Source organism: Lissotriton helveticus, chromosome 9, assembly GCF_964261635.1.
Source record: "Lissotriton helveticus chromosome 9, aLisHel1.1, whole genome shotgun sequence".
Taxonomy (NCBI): Eukaryota; Metazoa; Chordata; class Amphibia; order Caudata; family Salamandridae; genus Lissotriton; species Lissotriton helveticus.
The window spans coordinates 973,097,107-973,122,036 of record NC_136070.1 but is presented as its reverse complement, the minus strand read 5'-3'; the positions used below and the strand labels follow the sequence as shown (position 1 = coordinate 973,122,036).

The 24,930-nt window shown below is 43.7% G+C and overlaps 1 protein-coding gene across 1 annotated transcript in view; it reads right to left on the bottom strand.

Annotated features, from left to right (window-relative positions):
* The window catches only part of LOC144783337 (maestro heat-like repeat-containing protein family member 2A), a 204,267-nt gene that overhangs the window by 79,562 nt on the left and 99,775 nt on the right, over positions 1 to 24,930 (bottom strand). The window contains exons 7-15 of the mRNA XM_078662362.1: positions 12,732 to 12,824; positions 11,029 to 11,107; positions 10,465 to 10,578; positions 9,743 to 9,804; positions 7,849 to 7,968; positions 6,590 to 6,697; positions 5,292 to 5,412; positions 3,822 to 3,862; positions 3,378 to 3,519 (exon numbers count right to left, since the gene is read on the bottom strand). Coding sequence (XP_078518488.1) covers positions 3,378 to 3,519; positions 3,822 to 3,862; positions 5,292 to 5,412; positions 6,590 to 6,697; positions 7,849 to 7,968; positions 9,743 to 9,804; positions 10,465 to 10,578; positions 11,029 to 11,107; positions 12,732 to 12,824 — 880 coding nt within the window. The remainder of the gene's footprint in view (positions 1 to 3,377; positions 3,520 to 3,821; positions 3,863 to 5,291; positions 5,413 to 6,589; positions 6,698 to 7,848; positions 7,969 to 9,742; positions 9,805 to 10,464; positions 10,579 to 11,028; positions 11,108 to 12,731; positions 12,825 to 24,930) is intronic.

The following is a 24,930-nucleotide window of genomic DNA, read 5'->3' as shown; positions in this document are numbered from 1 at the left end:
TAAATCATCCGGATACAAATTAAACACAGCAAAAACCCAGTTACTCAGTATAAATATATCAAACTACACTGATGCTAGACTATGTCAGGAGGTGGTATATTTGGGAGTCACACTGCGGGCTAGTATAACTGCCTTAGTTAAAACTAATTGGATCAGCTCCTAGTTAGTTCTAAGAAAAAACTAGATCAGGCAGAATGTTTACATCTTTCATTAGTAGGTCGTTGCAATTTATTAAAAATGCTGATTCTGCCTCAAATTCTATATTTTTTCCGATGTATACCCCTAGAAGTCCCGAAGACCAGTTTGGAACAACTGCAGACAGTTTGTATGCGTTTTATATGGTCTGGAGGGAAGGCTAGAAGGACTAGGCGCTTCATGATTCTCCCAAGAAAGGTGGGAGGTTGGTCGGTTCCAGATTTCACACTTTATTATTATGCGTGTATGTTGCAAGGAATGGGAATTTTACTAACTGGCAAAGATCCTGCAAGACCTGCAGATTCTCCATCGATTTATCAAATGCTGCTGGGGGTAAAAGTCAAGAATTGTTTATTTAAGTATCTTGAACAAAGCTACTACAAACGTACACGTTTTAAGACAATGACAGCTGTATATAAGGTCTGGCATATAGTTCGGAGGCTACTGGGCCTTGGGAAAATAACCTGGTATACCCCATTTCTTTCGTCGTTTTTCCTACCCTTAGATATCTGGGATAGAATTGTACTTAATTGGAGGGAGAAAGGTATTAGAGTGGTGGGGGACTTGTATGATGCTAGTTATTGTAAATCTTTTGAACAATTACGAGAACAATATTCTCTCCCTAGAGACCATTTCGCTAAATACTTACAGATTCGTAATTATTTAATGGATTTGGGAGGTAACTTCAAACCGGATTCTTTAATTGAAGACATTATGAAAGGGGTAAGAATTGGAGTACTATATAAACATTTGTTAGATACTAAAGAAAATGATCTTGAGCAACAGAATATTAAATGGTGTGCAAAACTAGGCAGACAGGACATCCAAATAGAAACTTCATTATTTATGGCTAAAGATTTATTCTTGTCAGCAAAGTTGGTGGCTCAACATTTTAAATCAATTTATAATTTATATTATACCCCAGATAAGGTGTCTAAATGGTCGGGTGATGCTATAGGTAAATGCTTTCGGTGTGGGTTTATCTCAGCGGATGATGTCCATATATTTTGTACATGTACTGTGTTAGCTCCCGTGTTGTCTCGGATAGAAAAATGTGTCTCGGCAATAGTCGGTAGCCCGATACAATTAACAGTAACACAGATATTACTGGGTGTTGAAATGGGCACAGAGAATACTAGTATCTTGAAGAAACATGCTAAACTTTTTTTTTTAGTAACTGCAGTGTACAGGCTATGTATTGCATCTGCATGGTTGCAACAAGAACCGCCCGCTTTTGAAGCCTGGCGGGCTCGCTTTTTTTCAATACACAATATGGAACATAGTCTCTATGCCTTAAAGAGCTCCCGTAGAAAGAAGATTGGGGAACAGATTTGGGGGTTGGTTACAAACTATCTCGAGATGTAAATGGGGGGGACTTATCTTGATTTTGTATAATTTCCTGGTGGATTTAATTAAGTGTGTCACGTATATAATTGTGCTCATTTATAATGTCGTTTTTTTCTGTTTTGCTGCAAAATGTCAACTGTTGGAGATGTACTGGATCAAAACAAATTGTTTTCCTCTGTCACTGTTGTTGTTTTTTTTTTTTTTTTTTTCTCTCTCTGTGTTTCTGTCTCAACCGACTCATGTGTTTCCGTATAAATAAATAAAGTAACTGCAACTAATGGTTGAACCAGTGTCCTGGTTCAGCCTGTGAAGTCAGTCCGCAACTTAGGGTTGACATTTGACTGTAATCTTACCTTGGAGGCGCATGTGACGAAAGTAGTAGGTTGCTGTCTGGCTATTATCCGCTCTCTTCAGAAGATCCTACCTCTGCTGCCCCCTCTGGCGCGCTCTTTGATAGTTCTGAGCACGGTACTTAGCAGAGTTGATTACTGCAATGCCCTCCTCCTTGAGTCACCAAATTTTTACTTGCTAGGATGCAGAGGTTACAGTCAACTGCAGCTAAACTAGCACTAGGCATTTCTCGACGGTCCTCTGCCTCCTTGGCCTTGGCGGAGATGAACTGGCTGCCAGTGAAAGAAAGAATCCAGTTTAAATCGCTCTGCCTGGTATTTAAGGCTTGCATGGAATGGGTTCTATCTCCTTGCAATGCAAATTTGAGTGGTATGTTCCTGCTAGAGCATTACGCTCCTCTGGGGCAAAACTGATAAAAATCCCTAGATTTAAAAAAGTTAGAGCTGGTGGTTGATCCTTTGAGGTCACAGCTGCTAAGTTCTGGAAATACCCTGTTCAGCCTTACTCTTCATACAAACAATGTTATGCCCAAGTATGCTAATCTACCCTCCCATGTACCCTGACTAATACCTGCTTCTAATATAAAAGTAGAGACAACGTTTGGTGTTAATAAATGTGTTTTGTATTGAAGCCACCTGTGATCTTTTTTCAAGCTCAATAATTTTGAAGAAGTGGTGATATTACATTGTTAAAATAAGTCACAATTGAAATATAAGACCTGTTGCGGATCTGAGAGGTTTAATAATCATGATGGCCTTGGATATATTGGAGAAGTATTTTTTCTATGTTCATGGAATCTTTGAGCAAATGTGCACTTTAAAACATGGATTCAAGATACCGCTTCTTTATGTGATCAAGCTTGCGTCTGACAGCTGAAGCACTTCATTGCAGAAGCTTTGTCACTAACTGATTTTCAGCAAACCAACGCTCTCAACATGAGGAAGGAACCCAGAACTTGCATGAAGCTTCTTTCTATGTGGTTTGGAGTATGGCAGCAGCCGGCTACAAAAAATGACTGTGTGTATTTCTTTCTATTTTTTGTTTGTTGCTTACTTATACAGACCTCCTCATATGTGGATCTCTTGTGTCATATCAAAACATTCTCTTCTGTCCTCCACAGCATTCACAATGGGCCAATCAGCCCTAGGCTAACTTCACTGAGTGATGACATTCTACTTTTACACAAGGAGTATATTCACACCCAAAGTATTTTTCATTAGTTCCTGGGACTACTATGGGAATGTGGACTTTTCAAGACTAAAACAATATTTTATGCTTTAGAAAATATGTTTTTTTATCTTGGTTAGTACCTGACGTCTCCTCCCACAATAAAAGTTTTACAAAAACCGTTACAAAACACAAGCGTGACAAAGCCTAAAAGCTAGCAGCGAACACCAGAATTATTGGCTTTGCCAATGCTTGTTTAAATGCCATTAGTGCTTGTTTAATTTGTGTGCTCACTGGCTCATGCTTTGGTGTCTTACCTTCTAAATATGCTATCAGGGGGGGAATCTTCATTTTTGCGAGTCCCACTAGAAATGGGTAGTTTGCAGGAATCAGGTGCTCGAGAAGTGCCAACACCGAGGTTCCCCTTTCGACATCCCAGTGGGGATTAGAAGAAATTACCTGAAAATCGACAACAAAGTATTCAAAACGTGATAATTTCATCAGGTCTTACTCTCTGGGCTTTAAAGTAGCTGTAAATGCTATATTGTTTTCTATACAATTCACATTTTGGCTGTTTCTGTACAATGTAAGCAGTATGTTGTACTGATAACCAATTGACTGGAAATAAAACCATCAAATTCATATGGATACAAGCTGACTTGAATTCAAGATCTTCATGGGCAAGTTGTATAGAAATGCCAGCAAATAACTTGGGAAAAGGGATCTGGTGGAATATGGTGGGGGTGGTATGTGGTACTCACTATTAGTCTGATGAACAGGCTGCGCATTGGAAGGCCTTTAGCTGTTTAGATATAAAAGAAAGAAGCTGTGTCATACTCAGGTCATAAAATACTGAGTAACACTTGCTAAAGAAAGATATATTGCTGATACACACACTTATGACACATAGGTGTATCTGCAAAGAAGAGGGTAGGATGATGGGTGACATTTCATTGATGCTCTGGAGGTCATGAGGATACTTTGAGATCACTGCAGATACTGGCAAAGGTCCCCTACCACTAAGGTTGCTGCTAGAGTTGTAAGGTGCCTCGATGTCCTATATTACAATGCTCGGCTCTACCACCCCCAGCAGTTGCTGTCAAGGAATGACCTAAGCTGTCATGCACAGATCCCCCCTGCAGCTGTCATTGCGGGGCAAAAGTCTTCATTGGGATAAGAGAGGATGCCGCAGGAGCTGTGGACCTGCTTTGCATCCTGAATGGACCATGTCATTCTGTGACAGCGGATACCCATAAGAAAATAGGACTCCAGAACATGTTCTTGCAAATCCATTTTCTAACAATGTTAATGACCTGTGAGGCAGGCAATATAGGGGCACATATTGCCTGTTCTCTTCTGCTTACAACCCCGTGACACAGGTGACAAAGAAATAGACTATGATACCATCTGTCCAGGTCACTTGTACTTTAGCAACACAGCCAATGGAAAACTGAATGAGGAGAGCAAATTATAACCCTGGAAATGCAGTCTGCAATTACAGGTACTCACCCACAGATGCAAATCTTCCTCCTAACCTTGGAGTCAGTCAAAATAATTATTTTCACTTACCCTCATTGAGCAGGCATCCTTGTGTACCAGGTCCATAAGTCAAGTGGGGGCCAAATACTTGTATTCTAGTCTGGATCTGAGGTCCAAAATGTTGAACCAGAAACATTGCAGAGAAAAATATAATAACTAAAAGTAACTCCATGGAGGAATAAAATACACCCCTGTTGCTGTCAACAAAATTAAACGCGTATAAATAGGTACCATACCCAGAAGGGTCTGATCAGCATACAGGACAGAAGTAATTCCAAAGAGAGCAAAAACACTCCAAGGTATGCAGAGGAGCATTAGAGGACTGAGTAGCCTCACAGAGTGTGGAAACCTGGGACAGTTGACAGGGGTTGAGAGCATTAACCAGATGAAGAGATGAAACCAAAAGGAAAGTAACTTTATGGCTGGCAAACTGCAAAAAGTATGTAGAGAGAAGCAACATTGGGACAGATACATATATCTCTAAAAGGAGAGCAAAAACTGTTATTTGAAAGAAGGACACCCACATGCTATAATAAATCAAACAACCACAACTCCTGAGCTAATGGACTGATTTTTCACCTCATGCCATATCATGACTATGTAAGAGGTGATCTGGGGAGCTGAGGAGGAAGCCTTAACCACCTTCAATGAACAATCCCACAGTATCAATGAGTGGGATGCATAAGACTCACCACATTTCTGAAAGTTGATGCTTGCTTGTTTATCCACAACAAGTAGCATCTGGCACAGAGCTGGCACAGATGAAGTATAGTCCTCTTCCAGCATGTAGCTCAAAATCTCTTTCCAAAATTCCTGCAAGAAAGACCGGCAAATGCGTTATTCGTATCATTAGCATTTAATAAGGCTTTATATCCACAGATAAACAGTCATTCCTGGTGGGATGGTTTTTGGCACCTAAGGTCATGTGTCATTTTCTAAGTCCACCTCTCCTGGAGATGGGGCTACATTTAATTCTTCCCCTTCCTTATACCATTCCTTGCTGACGGTGTGCAAGGCAGATGCCTACTATTACTCTCATGTAGCACCAACACTGTTTAATGCTACAATCTGTGGCTCTGCATCCAAGGAGAATGGAGACATTATTTTTAGAAAATGTATGCAACATTTACTCTCCAAAACCCTGCAAGTGAGCTGAACTTTGCAAATGATCTCATTATCTGCTGTTATCGTCATATAATTATCTTTGTCAATGTACCAGAGTATGCAAAGCCATTGCTGGGAATGCAAGACCCTGTTGATGTGTAATATATGGGTGACTGATGCATCATGGGGCAGATAGCAAATATTAGATGCAAATTGAGTAGCAATGTTTTGCAATATCACTCATGTACCATTCAGTCTCATTTCAAACTGGTTATTTAGAAGAATGCAAAACCTCCTGCCTCATTAAAATGAATGAGGTAGGATTTGATTAGCAATCTTCCCCGAATGCTGCTAACACTGGGAATGAGGACCGCATGGGACAGCAGACCTCCATCCCAGCAGCAGAGGAAACAGCCTTTACATCGCGTCTCGAACCACTCCGTGCTTAAAAACGTGGTCCAAACCACAAATGCATCTTTACAACGCTTCCTTTGAAAAATGCAAGTCATTACAACAAGTGTTGGACTTTAAATCTAACACTTTCCCTACTTTTGCGCAGACTGGAGTTGGAATAGTAGATTGTACTATTCCAAAGTCCAGCGCTTTCCCTAAGGCAAGTCATCGTAACAACTTGTGTGGTAAAGGAATGCATTTTAAACACGCATTTGTGGTTCAGACCACGTTGTTAAGGCAGGCGTGATGAATGCCTGCATGGTTCCCACATACAACCCTGTAGAAGAGGGAGCTTTACTAAAACATGCTTGTATTTGAGGTGGAGGATAATTAAGATCACCTGGGAAATCAGGACTCTCTGGATATTCTGCAATTTATATTTTCTACACTCCTAGTTAAATGTCCCACCTTGTTCCACACCCTTCTCACTTACCTCATCAGTATTTCTATGGCGTAATGCAATTTTATTGAGGAACTGAGAGATTTGGATGCAGATGGTCTCTTCCTCAACATCAGATTCATGATCCATGTGACTAGTACACTGTGAAAATGTGGAAAGCAAGAGAAGTAAAGGAACATGTATTTTCACATCATTTTCACTATGTTTTCTCTCTTTACGGAGGGACAAGAGATGTGAGAGTCAAAACATTACAACTTCCTAATCCAAGTTGCAAGCCAAAGAGAATCTCTTGGCTTAAATTCAAATGTGAAAACAAAAACAATCACCTCAAATATGCAAATAAAAATGTATAAATGAGGTTATGCTCTCATGCCCTGCTCTGTATTATTATTCAGTAATTTGTCTGGGAAGGGTATAGCATTCATATACTGCAGATATATTGGTGGACTCACTTATAATATGTAAGCGTCTGATACATGGGACACTATACCTGAGACATTGCACCTCTGGCACCCCAAGGTAGTCTCTCATGCTTACCACAGGGATTGGGCTGCTCATGCACCCTGCCCCCACCACTTGATGGGGAAGTATGTGCTATATTATGGGACTTTTTACTCTCAATAAGGACAAAAGAATACCAGGAACTACATTTTTGGGAGACAATGTTGATATGAAATATTGATTTGAAGTATATTTGTGCTACTTTGTGCAGGATTTGGAAGTTTGCCCTGTCAGACATTTGAACAGTAAAGAAGGGTATGTAACAGGATAATAATACACTGTCAGTGACATCATTTAAGTGCAGTAGCGGAATGCCCTTGTGCCTTGCCCAATCACCCTAGAAGCTCTGGTAAAGCCTAATGGTCAGTTGCCTTTCATAGGCTGGATTGTGTGGTAGGCCTCTGCACTGCCTGTGAGCACTGCTTTGGATCCTGTGCCATTCCCACAGTGTCTGAGCATTTTTATTTCAGGTGCAAATGTAAGCAGATAGATGGAGCAAGGGAGACCTTTAAAGCAAGGGAGGATGAAAGACATACTGGAGTGGTAGTGGGGAAACATTAGGCTCAGAACATGGAATGTCAAGGCGGGGCTATGGGAACCAAATAGAGGGACACAAGGTCTATATTCAACCACCTGGGGCAAATATGGAACACTGCAGATCTATTTTATATGGCATAGGAGCTTCATCGGGGCACAAGGGGGCTAAAAGGTACCCTTATTTATTTTTGACTGACTATGGTTGATGTTCCCTAACACATTCACTTAAACAAATATGTACATCTACCACTTACTTTCTCTTTGGTGAGGAGGTTGTACTTTTTGAGCACATATTCAATCACAGCTCTTCCGTCTATATCATAATAACCTTTGGATGTTAAACTGGATATTAAACTTAAAGTAGCACGAATAACCTATAATTAAAAAAATGGTAAGCATGTTTAGTGAGAAACCCTTTTGGCATATAAATAGGATCAAATCCCACATTCTGGTGAGGGAGCAGCAAGGGAGTGTGAGGAAACCATACAATCTCTCCTTCCCTTTTGTTCACAGAGGATAGAAAGATACATTTTGTTATGTGTGGAAAGCTAGTAACTGGATGCAACCTTTATAAAAATATTGGAAAAGGGTTATTAAGACACTCTGAGAATGAAACGGGAGTCAACTTAATGTAACTGTTTTTACAGAGTGTCTGACCGAAGTGCAATTGAGGGAATATTCAAACATTCCAGGTAGACTACACCTTCACTAGGTGCCTGGGACGTGGTAAAAGATTGCACAATATGTCCAGGTAGGTTACAATCAACAAAGAACCTCTCAGGACCTGGTATTGATTACAAAAAATGAGACTGAAAAATAGGCTGTGGATTTCACTACTGTGGGAATGAAAACAACCAATAGTAGTCTGTGGGAAGAATGATGGCCACTTTCTAACTCCGCCCGCAGGATATAGCAAACCTACACCATCCCCACTCTGCCATCAGTTAACAAATGGGTTAAAGTACTGAAAGTCCATTATCCCACACCTTGTTGTTTGGTTGGTCCATATCACTTTCAAGAAGTCATATGGTCTCAAGACCGTAAATAGTCACAGTCTCCTAAATCCACGTACCAGGGTTAAAATTCACGTCCCTAATATGGCTCTGTATGCTGCATATTTGCACAAGCTGGCCCCAGTGGCTTAACCACCAAAGAAAACATCCATGTTTGATTTCTGTGATTCTAACATTCCTCGTAGAGTCCTGTCTCTCATGTTTCTGGTTTAGTCTGTCAAGTATCTAAAGTCAACTGGGTTTATATCATGAGGTTAAAAATGACAAACCCATTACACCCCCCAAAGAGAATACAATAGAGACCCAGTTATGGAAATACAGGTTTTGTTGATTATCAAAAGAAAATTACTTTTTCAATTTTACTTTATGCCTATGTCCTGTACTTTCTTACATGCTGACCATGGTGATGCTGTTATTGAAGTTACCTGCATTCTCAATGTCACTGAAGTTGGGCACATTGTGGACGTATATGGCGTCAAGAAAGTTACATATATTCCAATCTCTACAGACCATACATCTTTTATATCACAATTTGACTTTTCAAATGTGCATACTGAATATTATTCTGAACTATTGATCCACGTTTGGTGAGATTTTGCTGAGACATAGCCCAAATAACATTCTTGGAAGAGACCTTTGACTCATCAGCAAAATATCTTACTCCCCGGTTGTTAAAGGTTTGAGCAGATATTATTATTCTAAACTTCAAACTCCCCGATTTGATCATCAACACTCTCTTCTTGAAGTGAAGGGTATTACAGACCAACTCAATGTGAAATACAGACCAAACACGTGGACAGCACAAAAGAATTGTTTCTTAACACACATTTATTCAATAATTAGGGACCAGCGCGTAGGACAGGAAAACTGGGATATGTCCACTTGGACAGGGAAACAATGGTACACAGGATGCACTGAACAGACACACATGAATGGAGGTTCCATGACCCAACGACTCCAGGAAGATTTGCCTTGGAGAAAATCAACAGACTGTGGTATGCATACCACTGCTATGGGTCCTTGTAAGTAGAGCATACTGCACTATCCAAAAAGTGCAGAACTTTAATTAGATTGAGGTGTTGGGTATGAAACTGCTTTAACACAGATTGCTTCACACATAATAGCTTGATGGTACCTTGCGATTGTCATCCTCAAGCACGTGACAGACAGCATCCAGATAAGAGGCACCTTCTGAATCTATGAAATAAAGCCATACACCAAATGTTCATAACACATAGATATTGTCTTTGTCTAGTAAGATCAAGATTAATAGATAAGTAGAAGAAGTTTCCGCTATCAACTGTGCTGACCACCCTGAGGGTCCTGTCTTTTAGTTTTGGTTTGCGAGTCTGTGACTGTGAGTCCCATGGGCCTATCAATGCTTTCCTGTTCCACTGTACATGTCTGTGTCATCATGTCCCACTGAGCGTGTCTTTGTCTTCCTGCTCCACATTTTATGTCCCTTTTTATTCCTGTCCAGTATCTATGTCAGGATCTCTGTTCACAGTGTCCATGTCCCATTAATGGCTCACAATGGGAACAATTAACGGAAAAGACAGAGGTGGCATTGTTTGACCAGTACTTTTTTTTTTCACCACAATTCATGTTATTGAAGATGATGGAAGGGAGGCTTGATCTTTAATTACAGTGCTCTAACAGAAACGATTTGCAGTTAATATGGCTGAGGAATATGAAATTGAACTGATTTGCTCAGAGCTGCACCATATTGGTTAAGTAAGGGAGTACGTTGGAACTATAATTTAGGGCTCCGGATTCCATGACACAAATTTTAGTCCTTTAACTATTCTCCATGTCTAACTAAATCACACACTACCACCTACCCACTGTCAGTCTTACCAGTTTCAGCTAGAAGCTTGCAGAGCAGCTGTATTGTTACTGCACGGGACTCTGCACCCATCTGGATCAAGCTACTTTCAAAATATTTAAGGACCTCACTAGAGTGAGAATGGGCTGCAAGAGTACAGTGAAGAGAAAAAATAGACATAAATGAAAATTAACACAACATAAAATCATGCAAGGAGAAACTCAATGCAGGGGAGCAGGTCATCAAGGCCAAATATACAGATATTCTTCAACTCATATCCAGGAGGTACGATATCAATGGTCTACACAACATTTAATGATGATCTTAGGAGCACATAGTACTCATGTGATTACTATAGCTGTATATAGTAAAGTGGACTCCATGTTCCAGTAAAAGTCAACCAATGCACTGGGAAGGGAGATAAAAACTGAACCAATATTAGATGTATCTATCAGAAATTAGTTTTTAGGAAGATCAAGTTATATGCAGGGCAGTGAACAGAAATGAATGTTTCTGGGGACCTGATCCCTAGTAAAGACCATAATATACTTGCAGTATCACAAATATGTACATACATGCATTTTTGACCAACTTACCCAGTGACAGGATAATGGCTGTGGACACCTTGAGTGGCTCTTCCCTTTCATCGGAAACTCCCCTTGAGGGTGTGCAGATCTGTCAATAACAAAGCAATAATAAACAATAATGGAAGCTAGGCTATCTGAAAGCCAATCCCGTACATCCAGACAGCAAATAACTTTCAGTGGGGGAATGACAGCATAAGAGTTTGTGAGGCCTTGTGGGGCCATGATCCATACAGCGCTACAGCAAATTCAATTGCATGGAAAACAGCATTATCTGGGAGTCCAATATTGGTGGAATTGCAAATCCTCAGTTACCACTCTAAGATGGGCACCTTAGTTTCAAATGTTTTTTTGTATGGCTTGGAGACTCTGAAGTCTCACGATATTGCAGCAGACAGTCGTACAGAATGCTATTTAACACAGCTGGCACTAGGGACGTGTCAGCTATTCAAGGAAATGAAGGAGGACACTGTTGTTGCACTTCAACTTTTTTGTATCTTTGGGGACAGTAAGTGAGTTCTCCTTTTCCATCCCGAGGTGTCTGGCAGGTAAGGTGGGTTGCATGCTTTTCAGAGCGGGTATCTTTTGTGCTCTTTTTGCTCCTTTTGCATCCCAGGTTTCTGGTCGGCAGAGGGGGGAGCGTGTCTATCTGTGGGTGCCTATATTAGGAACTTTTTCTGTTGGGTAACTAATGAATTTCCTTCAATTGATGTTATTAATCAGATGTATATGATATATACTATGTATTATTAAACCTATCGATTTATGACATGTGATGTTTTTAAAACTCTTTGTATCAACCGTATAAGCATTGGGTTTCCTGTTGTTGGGAATGTCACAGAGAGTCCAGTAAATGTTATATAGAAAAGTCTAGATGGACAATTGATCCTCCGAGATAAGCTTTGTTAGCGATTATGTCTCTGTTGTAAACCATTGTTATTTGGTAAGACGTTTTTCTTTCAGGTCGGTATCCTTCTCTGTTACCTATTATGAGAGCCATAGTTGCAGAGAGGTGGATTTATGGGTGGCTCCTGCCTAGTACCTCACTACGCTGACAGTTCTGACATGGTTTTTGCAATAATCTTCTTTCTTTGCATTCTTGATGATAATTGGTTCATGTTGATGAGACTATGTGTGTTGGTCTGGCATGAATCACACTGAAATTTGTCATGTGTCGGGAAAATGTTTAAAAATGATGTAGTGGGATGGAAAAGTACAAGGCCATTAGAACTTTCACCATCTCTGACTACAGGATGACCCAAACCAATATAATGGAAGCTCACATCAGGGTTGTACGCATGAGCAGATTTTCATGTTTCGTTTTGTACATTTGCTACCATTTGGTGATCCTGGGTCTACATGTGGGGATCTAGTTCACAGTAGGGAATACCCGGTGGTGAATAAGTGAAGATCCCACACTATCAAGTAGCGGTGTGAAGACAACCTGCTCTGATTGCTTTCGAGAGGCATGACTCCTGCCCTGGTTACATCGAAAAATGCAAATGGCATATGCTCTTTTTTCAGTTGCTGAGATTGCATTTAACAAGGCTTTTTATGGATTATAATTTAATAATTTTTCCCAAATGTTCTCCTTTAAAAACACTCTTGCTATAAATGGGAACAATGTGGTTCTTTTATTTGTTACAATATGTTACATAGGAAATGACTGTTGTTTCCCACTGAGATACTTTGTATATCCTCATGTATATACTTACCAGGTGATGCAGGGCTGCAAGAACATTTGGCACAGTTCCATTCAGGCCTCTGCAACTCTTAGTAACAGCTGCCTGCATGCATAACTCAAGGGTCTGTAAGGAGATAAGAAAACTGGGATGAAGCCAGAGGGCAATTTGAGGAAATGTTGATGGTCAGTGGTGAGTTACAAACTTTAAAGTGTAAATTCTGTATGAATGCCAGAGTGAGTTTGTGTCTGAATGAGCTCTCATGTGTTCTAATTCTTAATAGACATTACCACAAGTACATGTTGACAGATGACCATTCATAGGTTTAAGTATTTCTTCACTGGTTTGTCTGTTTTCTTGACTCGCTGTGCTTCACATAGTAGTGTTGTCTGTTGGCATCAGATGTTGGATTGTGGTCTATCAAGGAACCACAACCGAACATATGCAGCATTTAACTGGGGCATGCCCTAACACGTAGCTCAGAATCACTACTTGTCATTGTAGGCCCTGTATTCCTAGCCACTCTTGCTAATGGCCCTTGTCTCGGTTGTCCTAATTCTCTTGGTGGTTCGAGTTCTTTTGGTTGCCTGCTGCTCCTGCTTATTATGGTACTGTTGTCTAGATCCACTTAGCCATCGTAGTCCCTTCCTCATGGTCTTGGTCTTCCTGTTCCTGGTCCTCATGCTGGTCTTGGTCTTGATGGCACTAATCAGCTTTGTTGCTCTCCCTTTCCTTTTTTCAAATCCTCATTCTGCCTTTGCTACTCCTGTACCTAGCCCAACTGATGTTTCTTCTTGTGAATCTCTTGGTGGTTGTGTCCTGATCCTCCTGGTCATGGTCCACCAATTCTCTTGGTGAACCTGGTAATCCTAGTGCTCCTGGTCTTATTAGTTGCCTTTGTCCCTCGCTCCTGGTCATTCTCCTCTTCCTGGTATCCCACCTGAAGGGTTTCATCTTCATGCTCCCGGTTTACCAAGTCTTCCTTTTCCTAGTTCCCCTAATCTTTGTGTTGATTTTCATGCTCTTCTTTTTTCTAGATCTCTTCCTCCTGAACATCCTCTTACTCTTCTTTCCCTTCTGCCACCTCGTAGTTTTCCTCAAACTCCTCCTCCTGGTCTTCATCTACATATTCTTGGTCCTAGCCTCCTGGGTATTGTTCATTGTTCATAAGTCGCCCTCATCCTCCTGAGACCATCCTTCTGTTGGTAAATATTATCTTCACCATGGTGCTTCTTGCTGTGCCCGTCCTAGTTGTTCTTCCTTTTGGTCTGAGTCCTATTGGTCCTCATGATCTTCCTTGTCCTTATGCTTGTGGTCCTGCTAGTCCTGGTCATCCTCATCCTGGTACTCCAAATCTTCTGGTGCTATTCCTCCTAGCGGTCTTGGTGTTGGCCTTCAGGATGGTCATGGTGGTGACTGTTGTTCTGGACCTCCTATTTCTCTTCTTGGTCCTCCTCCTCTTTCTGGTCTTCCTCCTCCTGGTTTTCTTCTTTTTTCTCCTACCTCTTGGAAGTCCTTTTCCCTGTCCTCCTGGTCTTGATCCTTTTGGTTTTCCTAGTTCTGGGGCATGGTATTTGTCCCCTGTTGGTTCTAGTGTTCAAAATCCTTCTGGTGGTCTTGAAATCCCAAAACTTTATGGGCATCTTTGTAAAAAAAATGTATGGAGTTTTATACAGCGTGAACTTGACCCGGTATCGGGTGTCAGAGCGCTTTACATAGCACCAGTTGCATTACATGAGGTCACATTCCTTTTTTTAGGCACGGGAGATTAAGTGATTTGCCCAGAATCACAGGATGTTCAGCGTCATTGCCGAAACTTAAACCCGGTTCCCCAGATTCAAGGTCAACCGCCCTAGTCATTAGGCCAACTTCTCTCCCCACTTGACGCCCTACTAGTCATCCTCATGGTCATCTTCCTTCTCCTCATCCTGTGTGCGGTATTCGTAGTGGTCTAGGTTCTCCTTGTGGATATGGTCATCTTTTTTCTTCTTCTGGTGGTCTTCGTCCTCCTGATAGTCTTCCTTTTCTACTTGGCCATCCTTCTCCCCTTTTTTTGCCTTCTGGTTCTGGTCCTTCTGGGCTTCCTCATTCTACTTCTCAACCTAGTTTTACTCAGCCTCCTCTTTTTGTTCGGCTCACTGATCCTCATGTCCTGGTGGTCCCAGTCATCCTGGTCTTTGGCTGTGTGATCCTCCAGGTCTTTCTCATGGTCCTCCTGCTATAGCTTTCTCTTCATTTTCCTGGACAGGTCCTTGTGTTCTTAATCAAGCTGGTGGACCTGGTCCTCCTCCTCCATTAATTCCTCCTCATCTCTGTGACCTCCTATTCATTCCCCTGGTTCTCCCTCTTCATCGCAGAGGACCTTTAGGTATCTGCCTGCTTTTCCAAGTGCTCCAACCCCACAATATATCCTCATACAAAGTCAACCAGATAAACCTCCAGCTAGAGGGCACACTGAGATGTAGCACAGGTAGATGGGCACAACTGAAAGGAAATCAGCCTCTTGTTTTCTGTTAGATAGTACAATACAGTGTTAATTTGGGTGTTCTTCTAAGCCCTGGATCCCAGTGCCACTGCACCTGTTTCACTTTTAACATTTGTGGACCAAGGTTCCTCAATGTCCCCCTTGCAGTCATGCAGACTGTGCACCAAGGGAGTACAGAGGTCCCTAAATGTGGGAGCATTTGCTTATGAGAATCTCCAGTAACTTGGAGGCAGGAGCTGCAGGACAAAAGATGTGTGCCTAAACACTGTTTTAGGAACACATTTAGATTCACCGATGCTAATGAGGAGAATTCTCTTTCTCACCTACAGTGAAGACTCAGAAGAATCATCGGAAAAATGGCGCAAATTAAGTGCATAGTCAGTATGTCTTACACCAAACTTTTGTGATTTGTTTTTGGTTTTTAGCTGGCTTTCAAATGTTTATTCCAAGTGGAGCCTGTCAAAAGAAGGCCTGGTAAGGAAATTTGAACATCTTGTCCTTGGAACTATAAGTGATCAGACCCTGCAGAAACTGGCCCACTTAGAGCCTCGGCACTAATCTTTTATTCTAAAGCCTCTCCAAACAATATTTCTGTGGAAATGAAAATTGGAAGATTCAAGATAATGATCCCAATAATGTTTTCACCAAGCTCTACGTCTCTCTTGCTTTTTCAGCAAATACAGTATGAACCCCAGTATATGTGGACTATTTCCTTTGCTAATGTTTTTTTTTTAAATCTCACATAGCAACCAAAAGTAGTATTCAATAATGGCAACAAATTATTGATTACCAACATGATACAATTCCAGGGCTCCTCTCACAATTACCTTGTTTTACCTGTATGTTTGGTCACCAGGAGTGTAATGCAAAGTCATTGTGCTCTTTAGTGAAGGTCCTCAATGTACTTGTGGTATCCAACTTGTATTTCAAAGGTTGTAAGCAGCCCCTCAGACTAGAGAAGATACAATGTCCCTCTGTATGTTCTAAGCGGTCACTGAGGCTTCAGGATGCCTCATAGCTGCTCAGGACCTATCGCTGGGCTCTAGGGACTGAAGATTTGCTGTTCTGTTGTGATTAACGCACCAATATGGGGTGTCAGTATGCTTGATTTCACTTAAATAACCAAATTTGACTTACCCAGTATCACAACAAGTGGAAAAATTACAGCAAGGTTGATGTTCTTTTTTAATTCTAGCACAATTGTTTGGGTTCACATATTTCCTTTATTTATCCTGATTTCATATGTAACAAATAAAAATACAAGTTTTGCTTCTCAAGCTGTCTTCACACATTGTGTACAAATCAGAATTTAGCTGGTTCAGTATTTAGAATGAATGCTTGAAAAGAACAAGTTACTTACCTTCTGTAACGCTTTTTGTGGTAGATACAGTATCTGCCTGTGGATTCCTCACCTTGTGAATATGCCCCTTGCGTCAGCAACATTCGGAAATTCTTTTGTAGCTTCGCGCCGACGTGGACGTGTCATAGAGGCACGGCATCGCACGCGACTCCGCTGACGTCACCGACACTACAATAGGCCCACGCTGGCGTGATGACATCAGTTCCGCCCTTTTTTCCGTGCCTTCGAGGCACACGGACGAACCAATGACAGTAGACATATACACAGTATACGCAGTACAAATACCAAGTTAACACACACAGTGTGAAGCAAATGCAATAAAACATTTGAAATAAACAACTCCTTGATAATAAAATAAATACATTACAGTGACTCTGGTATAGAAGAGTGGACAACGGGGAGGCGAGTGGGTCAGTGAGGAATCCACAGGCTGATACTATATCTACCAAAATAAGCGTTACCGAAGGCAAGTAACTTGTTCTTCTGATAGATACATCTGCCAGTGGATTCCTCACCATGTGAATAGAGTCCCACAGCAGTCCCCACTCCCGGAGGAGGGTGTCCACTCTCCTAAACCAGAAAATCCTGGAGGACAGAGCGCGCAAAGTGGCCATCCCTCCTCACCTCAGTGTCCAAGCAATAATGCTTTGCGAAAGTGTGGAGGGAGGCCCAAGTAGCCGCTCTACAAATGTCCTCAACAGGCACACCTCTAGAAAGAGCAGATGTTGCAGACTTAGCTCTAGTAGAGTGGGCTCTAATACCCTCTGGAGGATCCTTACCAGCCAAAGAGTAGCAGATCTTTATAAAAAGGATGATCCATCTTGAAAGAGTTCTTTTATGTACCGCTCTTCCTTTCTTGCAGCCAGCAAACCCAACGATGAGCTGGTCATCCATTCGATAGTCTTTAGTTCTATCAATATAAAAACTCACCGCCCTCTTGGGGTCCAGACGGTGTAGCCTCTCCTCCTCCTTGGAAGGATGAGGGGGAGGATAAAAGGTAGGAAGGGTAATAGATTGACCTAAGTGGAAGGGAGACACCACCTTAGGGAGAAAAGCAGCCCTGGTCCTAAGAACTATTCGATCAGCATGAATGGTCAAGAACGGGGGCTTGGAACTAAGAGCTTGAAGCTCACTTACCCTCCTTGCCGAGGTGATCGCAACCAGGAAGACTGTCTTAAAAGACAAAAGCTTCATGGGACACTTGTGTAAGGGTTCGAAGGGAGAACCCATCAAGTAGGTTAATACAAGATTTAAATCCCACTGAGGAACAATAAAAGGAGTAGGAGGGAACTTATTAGTGGGTCCCTTCAGAAATCCCAAAACTACAGGAGATTTGAAAAGAGACGGCTGGTCCGGCAAACAGAGAAATGCCGACAATGCCGAAAGATAGCCCTTCACCGTAGCAACAGCAAATCCTTGCCGCGCTAAAGAAAGAGCAAACTGTAGTATATCAGATAAATGGGCTTTCAAAGGGTCAACAGACCTCTCCCCACACCAAGAGACAAATTTAGCCCATCTGTAGGAATAAATGGACTAAGTGGAGTAACGCCTAGCTGATAATATGACATCCACCACATCGTGTGGGAGAGAAAAAGAGTTCAGGTTGCCCCGTTCAATCTCCAAGCATGAAGGTGTAATGTCTGGAGGTGGGGGTGTAGAACCTGCCCCTCCATTTGAGAGAGGAGATCTGCCCTGAACGGGAGACGGAGCGGCGGGCGAGAGGAGAGGTGGAGAAGATCCGTGTACCACACCCTTCTTGGCCAATCCGGGGCGACCAATATAACTTGGGCCCGGTCTTGGCGAATCTTCCTCAGAACCCGAGGAATCAAAGGTATGGGAGGAAACGCGTAAAGGAGTTGCGAGTCCCAACTCAACTGAAACGCGTCCCCCAAGGCTCCCTGCATCGGAAACTGGAGGCTTCAGAATGACGGGCAGTGAGCATTCTCGCGAGTGGCGAACAGGTCCACCTGAGGAGTCCCCCACGTCTGAAAGACGTGACAAAGCACCTCCGGGTGAAGCCTCCACTCGTGGTCGGCCGAGAACTGCCGACTGAGACTGTCTGCTTGCACGTTCAGAACTCCGGCCAGATGATTTGCAATCAGACAAATCTGGTGGTCCTGAACCCAGGACCAGAGGCGCAGAGCCTTTCTGCAGAGACACTGCGACCCTACTCCTCCCTGCTTGTTGATATACCACATCGCGGTCGTGTTGTCCGTCAAGACTTGCACCGACAGACCGCGAAGGGAAGGGAGGTAGGCCTTGATCGCCAAACGTATCGCCCGCAATTCCAGAAGGTTGATGTGAAGCAACCTTTCCTCTGGAGACCAAAGACCCTTGACCTCCAGATCCCCCAGAGGAGCACCCCACCCTAGAGTGGATGCATCCATTACTACTGTGGCCACCGGAGGAGGTAGATGAAAAGGCTTTCCCTGAGACAGATTGCCTTCCACATCCCACCAAGACAGATCAGCTGCAGTTTCTCTGGAGATCCTGATCGACTCCCTGAGATCTCCGTTGTGTTGATACCACTGCCAGCGGAGGCACCACTGGAGCGCCCTCATGTGTCAGCGTGCATGGTTGACCAACAGGATGCAGGAAGCCATCAGACCGAGCAGGCAAAGGACCTTCAGGACCGGAACGACCGCTCCATTGTAGAATTAAGGAATCATTTCCTGTATGTCGCGAATCCTTTGAGGTGGAGGGAATGCACGACATACAGTTGTGCCCAGTACAGCACCTATGAACAGGTTGCGCTGGGAGGGCACCAGGTGAGACTTGGGTACATTTATCGAAAAACCCAACCGGTACAACAACTGAGTTGTCTCCTGCAGATGCTGGAGCACCTTCTCTGACGACTGTGCCTTGATCAGCCAGTCGTCCAAATAGGGGAATACTGGAATCCCCGACCTTCTGAGATGTGCTGCCACCACCGCCATCACCTTGGTGAAGACTCGAGGCGCAGTAGTAATTCCAAAAGGAAGGACCGCAAACTGATAGTGTCGCGATCCCACCATAAAATAGAGATACTTCCTGTGCGACTTCAGGATCGGGATGTGGAAATACGCATCCTGCAAGTCGAGCGACACCATTCAGTCTTCTTCCAGCAGCGCTTGGAGAACCTGTGCAAGGGTGAGCATCTTGAATTTCTCTTGTTTCAGATAGAGATTCAAGATCCTGAGATCCAGGATTGGACGAAGCCTGCCATCCTTTTTGGGTATCAGAAAATACCGGGAGTAGCATCCCTGACCCCTTTCCTGCTCTGGGACCACCTCTATCGCACCCTTTCTCAACAGTGTCAGCACCTCCTCCTGCAGGAGTAACAGATGTTCCTCCGTGCAAAAACCTTGCAAAGGAGGGTAATTGGGAGGGAATTCCTGAAAGGGACGGGCATACCCATTTTCTACGAGATTGAGAACCCAAAGATCTGATGTAACCGATTCTCAATCCCGTAGAAAGTAGGTAAGCCGACCCCCACCGGACCCACATGATCCTGAATGGCAGATCTAGGGCTGCTTTTCTGAGGCTGGGGGTTAGAGGAGGTAGAGGAGGAAGAGGCTTGACGACCTCGAGGATTAGCTCTTTGCTTTCCCCTATAAGATCTGTACAAGGGGTTCTGCTGCTGCTGCTGCTGCTGCTGCTGACCTTGCCGATAGTTGCGAAAGGGAGAGCGTCTAAAACCTCTGAACCTCTTGGCTGAAGAACCTCTGATTTGAAGCCCTAAAGATTTAGCAGTTGTTCTACTGTCTTTAAATCTCTCCAAAGCCGTATCAGCCTTCTTGCCAAAGAGGCCAGATCCATCCAACGGCAGATCCAGCAAAGCCGCCTGAACATCTGCCAAAAAGTCTGAAGATTTCAGCCAAGCCGATCTCCTAGTGGCAACCGCAGTGCCCATGATACGTGCCACCGAGTCTGCAGTGTCCAGACTACTCTGTATCACTTGGCGTGCCGCAGCCTGTGCATCTGATAAAACCTCCTCAAAATCTCTCCTGCTGTCATCAGGAATCTTAGGAGCTAAAGTACGCATAGTGTCCATAAGGGCATGCACATACCTCCCCATAAGGCAAGTGGCATTAGTTGACTTCAACGCCATACTTGCAGAGGAGAAGGTCTTTTTAGCCACCTGATCTTGTTTCTTTGCCTCTTTGTCACCAGGGACCTGAGGAAAGGCACTCACATTCTTTTTGGAACCGGCTGCCTGTATGACTAGACTCTCAGGTGACGGATGAGACGTCAGAAAAGCAGGGTCCTCAGGTGCAACTCTGTACCTTCTCGCCACACTCTTGGATACTGCAGGAGCTGTCAGTGGTTTTTTCCACACCTCCATAATAGGTTCCGTTAAGGCTTCATTAAACGGAGGCAATGGTTCCACCATAGAGCTAGGTGAATGCAAAACTTCAGTAAGAAGATTAGACTTAAACTCCACTGTTGGTAAAGTCAATTGCAGAAGTTCTGCTGCCTTCCTCATCACCACATGAGAAGGCTGGACGTCCTTTGAAGGCGTATCAGAGCCGGATGGTAACTCCCACTCAGAAGAAAAATCCAGACTACCAGCATCAGCCAGATCTTCAAAACAATCATCCTCCAATTCACCTTCCTCCATATCAGGACGTGATTCCAAATATCTTTGCTCCTCCAAAAGGCGTTGCGCTTCTCTTCTGGACCTCTCCTTTACACGCTTCGCAGCCGGATCCACCAACGACTCCGACGGAGCCGGGATCGAGGTCGGTATCGAATCCGATGGCCCAGTGGGATGCTCTTGAGGTCAATCTGGAGCGGGCGACGCCGGAAAAGGCATCGACGACCTCGGCGGAGCCGGGTATTGCCATGGCGGCGTCGGAGCCGGCATAAAAAGCATGAATGGAGCAGGAGGATAGGAGTGAGGGACTCCTAAATTGAAGGCCAGAGGACCCATGGGACCCGGAGGTGCGCCAGAGGGGTACCACGCCCTTGAAAAGACGCCATACATAGCGTTTAAAAACGCTGATGGGTCCCGGCCTGGGGCTGGGAAGGGTGGCTGAAAACCCTCAGGCTGGTCTTGTGGAGGGTTCGGATTCGGCTCTTCGACAGGCGCAGAATCCGCATCCACCCGAACCTCTTCCTCATCTCGGGCCGGGGACGGCCACGGAGACGGATTCGAAGCCGGAGTCGGCGACTGTACCTGCGACTCCGAAGGCGAGAACTCACCTTCATGATCCGAGATATCCAGCGTGACCACCTTGGAACGTACCTTCTTCGGTGACCTCGACCTCGAGCCCGACTCCTTACCGGAATGACGTCAGGACTCATGCCTCTTCTTCTTATGTCTCCTTCTCGACTTCGAAGCATGGCCTGAAGCGGACTTCGAAGATGACTCCTCTCGAGATCTGGATCTTGACTTCGATCTCGACCTCGCCCGTCGAGAGCGAGACCTCGAAGATTTTTCCTTGCCAGCCTTCAGCTTCGCTACCAGGAGTTTGGTCTCTCTTTCTCTCAGGGCCTTCGGGTTCATATTCCGACAAGATGAATATCCATCCACATCATGGTCAGAGCTCAAACACCAAATGCAGGCCTCGTGCGGGTCAGTAATGGACATCATTTTCCCGCACTCCCTGCAGGGCTTGAAGCCGGTCTTCTTTGTCGACATCGTGAAGAAACAAGATACAAAGAAGCAGAAAGCTAATAATGTAACAAAGTCACCAGTTGGCTACTGAGATTCTGAAACCGTTAGCGTTGACGACGCGGAAAAAAGGGAACTGATGTCATCACGCCGGCGTGGGCCTATTGTAGTGTCGGTGATGTCAGCGGAGTCGCGTGAGATACCATGCCTCTATGACGTCATCCACGTCCACGCCGGCGCGAAGCTACAAAAGAATTTCCGAATGTTGCTGACGCAAGGGGGATATTCACAAGGTGAGGAATCCACTGGCAGATGTATCTATCAGAAACTATATTCACCGTAATCCCTTCATCTCCCCACTCAATACACCAGCTCAAAGCCGAAGAAATTATCAGGTGTGAGTTTTTCCAAATAGTGGGGAATTACAGTCTGAATTGATGTGGTATTTCCGTTTCTCATGGTTACCTTCGGGGCAAACTTGGAATCATACATTTTTCCTGTAACTCAAAATTACTGATACTCAGAACATTGGTAGTGTCAGGTGTGGAATACCAATATCTTGGCCCAAAGTGCACATGAGGGAGGCCAGAACCATTGCACACCTCCACCTGTGGTGTAAGTGACTCACCAATGGAATTCTTTAGTTCTGTATTTGGTCCTCATTTCTCAATAATTTATTATTTCATTGAAGCTAATTTCTCACTATGGGATAGGGTGTTCATTATGGAGCGGATCACTTGGGAATGGTTGCAGTGGCAGGCATGGACAGCAAATCGAGGTCACACTCACCTTGAGCCAACGAAATGCCATATCAGCAGGCAGCTGGGGTTGGAGGCTTTCAACCTCTTTAACCAACCATGGAAGCTCTTTATCTAGTTGCTCCTCTGGCAGGACGGAGGCCAAATGTCCCAGAGTGGTGATAACCTGCCCCCAGACCTGTTCAGATAAATGTATTTATTTATTTATTTAGAAAGGTTTTCTATAGCGCTGGCTACATCCATGGGTATCAGAGCGCTTTACATAAGTATGAAGATAATACAGTCGGAAAGTATCCGAAGAAATACACATCATAAAGTAAAAAATACAGTAATAAAGTGCGGTGTTAAGTTAAGATCAGTATAGAGAACAAAGTAAACATAACATTTTTCAGTATAGGGAACAAAGTAAACATAACATTTTGCGTTGGTAAATAAGCGACAGAGGGAACTGCTTGAAGGAAAAGATATAGTGCGTACATACAATTATTTACAGCAACAAGAGGATTAACTACTTGGTTAGTGTATATAGGAAGCAGGTTTGATGTGCGCGGAGGGGTGAAGGAGTGGAAGGAAGGGATCACGGAGATGGGGAGGGGGAGAAAGGGTAGGGGAGAGGGGGAAGAAAAGTCAGGGGGGAGGAGGAGGGGTGGATTGTTTGGGGAGAGGGAGGCGTAGACGAGAAGAGAGAAGATTTAAGGGCCCCAATATTTGTGAACCAGGTAGAGTTTGAAGTCTTTTTTGAAGCTGAAGTAAGAGGGGTTCCAGCATAAATCAATAGGGAGGGTGTTCCATATGTTGGGAGCATTACCTGAGAAGGAACGAGATTTAGAGGCTTTCTTTTTTGAAGAGGGGGGACGAGGAGGAGTGTGTTGGTGCTTCTCAACTGATGGGAGCAGCCTGCTATTTTGAGTTTGCTTGAGAGGTAGATCGGGGACTTAATGTGAGGGGCTTTGTGTGTAATGCAGGCAGTTTTGTAGGCAGATCTGCCTTCAAGAGGAAGCCATTTATGGACTTTAAGGGCAGGAGAGATGTGGTTGAAACGTCTAGTGTCCGTTATAAGTCTGGCCACCAGGTTGATTATGGTTTTGAGGGGGGCAAGGTGGACTTTGAGGGTTCGGGAAAGGATATCGTTGCAGTAGTCAATTTTCGAGAGGACTAGCAGTACGGATTTGATATCTTCATCTGGGATTAATGGTTTTATTTTTTTGAGCTGGCAGAGAGTGCAGAGTGCTCCTTTAGCCTAGTTTTTTATATGGGAATTGAGAGTAAGCTTATTGTCAAATGTAATGCCCAGAGTTTTAACTGTTTTGGATAAGGAGAGTGGGCAGTTGAGGGCATTGAGATCGGAGATCCATGATTGCATAGGGAGTGAGTTGTTTTCAGGGGAGAAAAGAATAATTTCAGTTTTATTAGGGTTGAGTTTGAGATGGTTGGAGTGGAACCAGGATTGGATCAAAATCAAGGTGTGATTTAGGTGCAGGACATCAGAATGGGATTTAATTTTACAGTATAGTTGAGTGTCATCGGCGAATAGGTACTAGTTAATTCTGGCTTGTTTTAGTATGGCAGTGAGGGGTTCCATAAAGAGTTTGAAAAGTGCTGGAGAGAGAACAGAACCTTGGGGAACACCATGAGAGACTTGAGAAGGGTTTGAGAGACAATTTTTGATTTTGACTTGTTGAGTTCTATGTTGAGAATAGGAAGTGAACCAGTTAAGGACAGGGCCATTAAGGGCAAACCAACATTTGAGTGTGTTAAGTAGGGTTGTGTGGTTGACAGTGTCAAATGCAGCAGAGAGGTCGAGGTTAATGAGTAGGGAGGACACACCCGTATCCAGGGTATGGTGGATGTCATCAACGATTTTTAGCAATGCGGTTTCAGTGCTACAGCCTTTATGAAAGCCGGATTGTAGAGGGTCAAGAAGGTTGAAAGTGTCAATGTGTTTGTCCAGTTGGAGTAGGGCATATTTATCAAGGGCTTTGGAGAAGAGGGGGAGGTTGGAGATAGGGCGGAGGTTGTTAGGATCGTCAGGA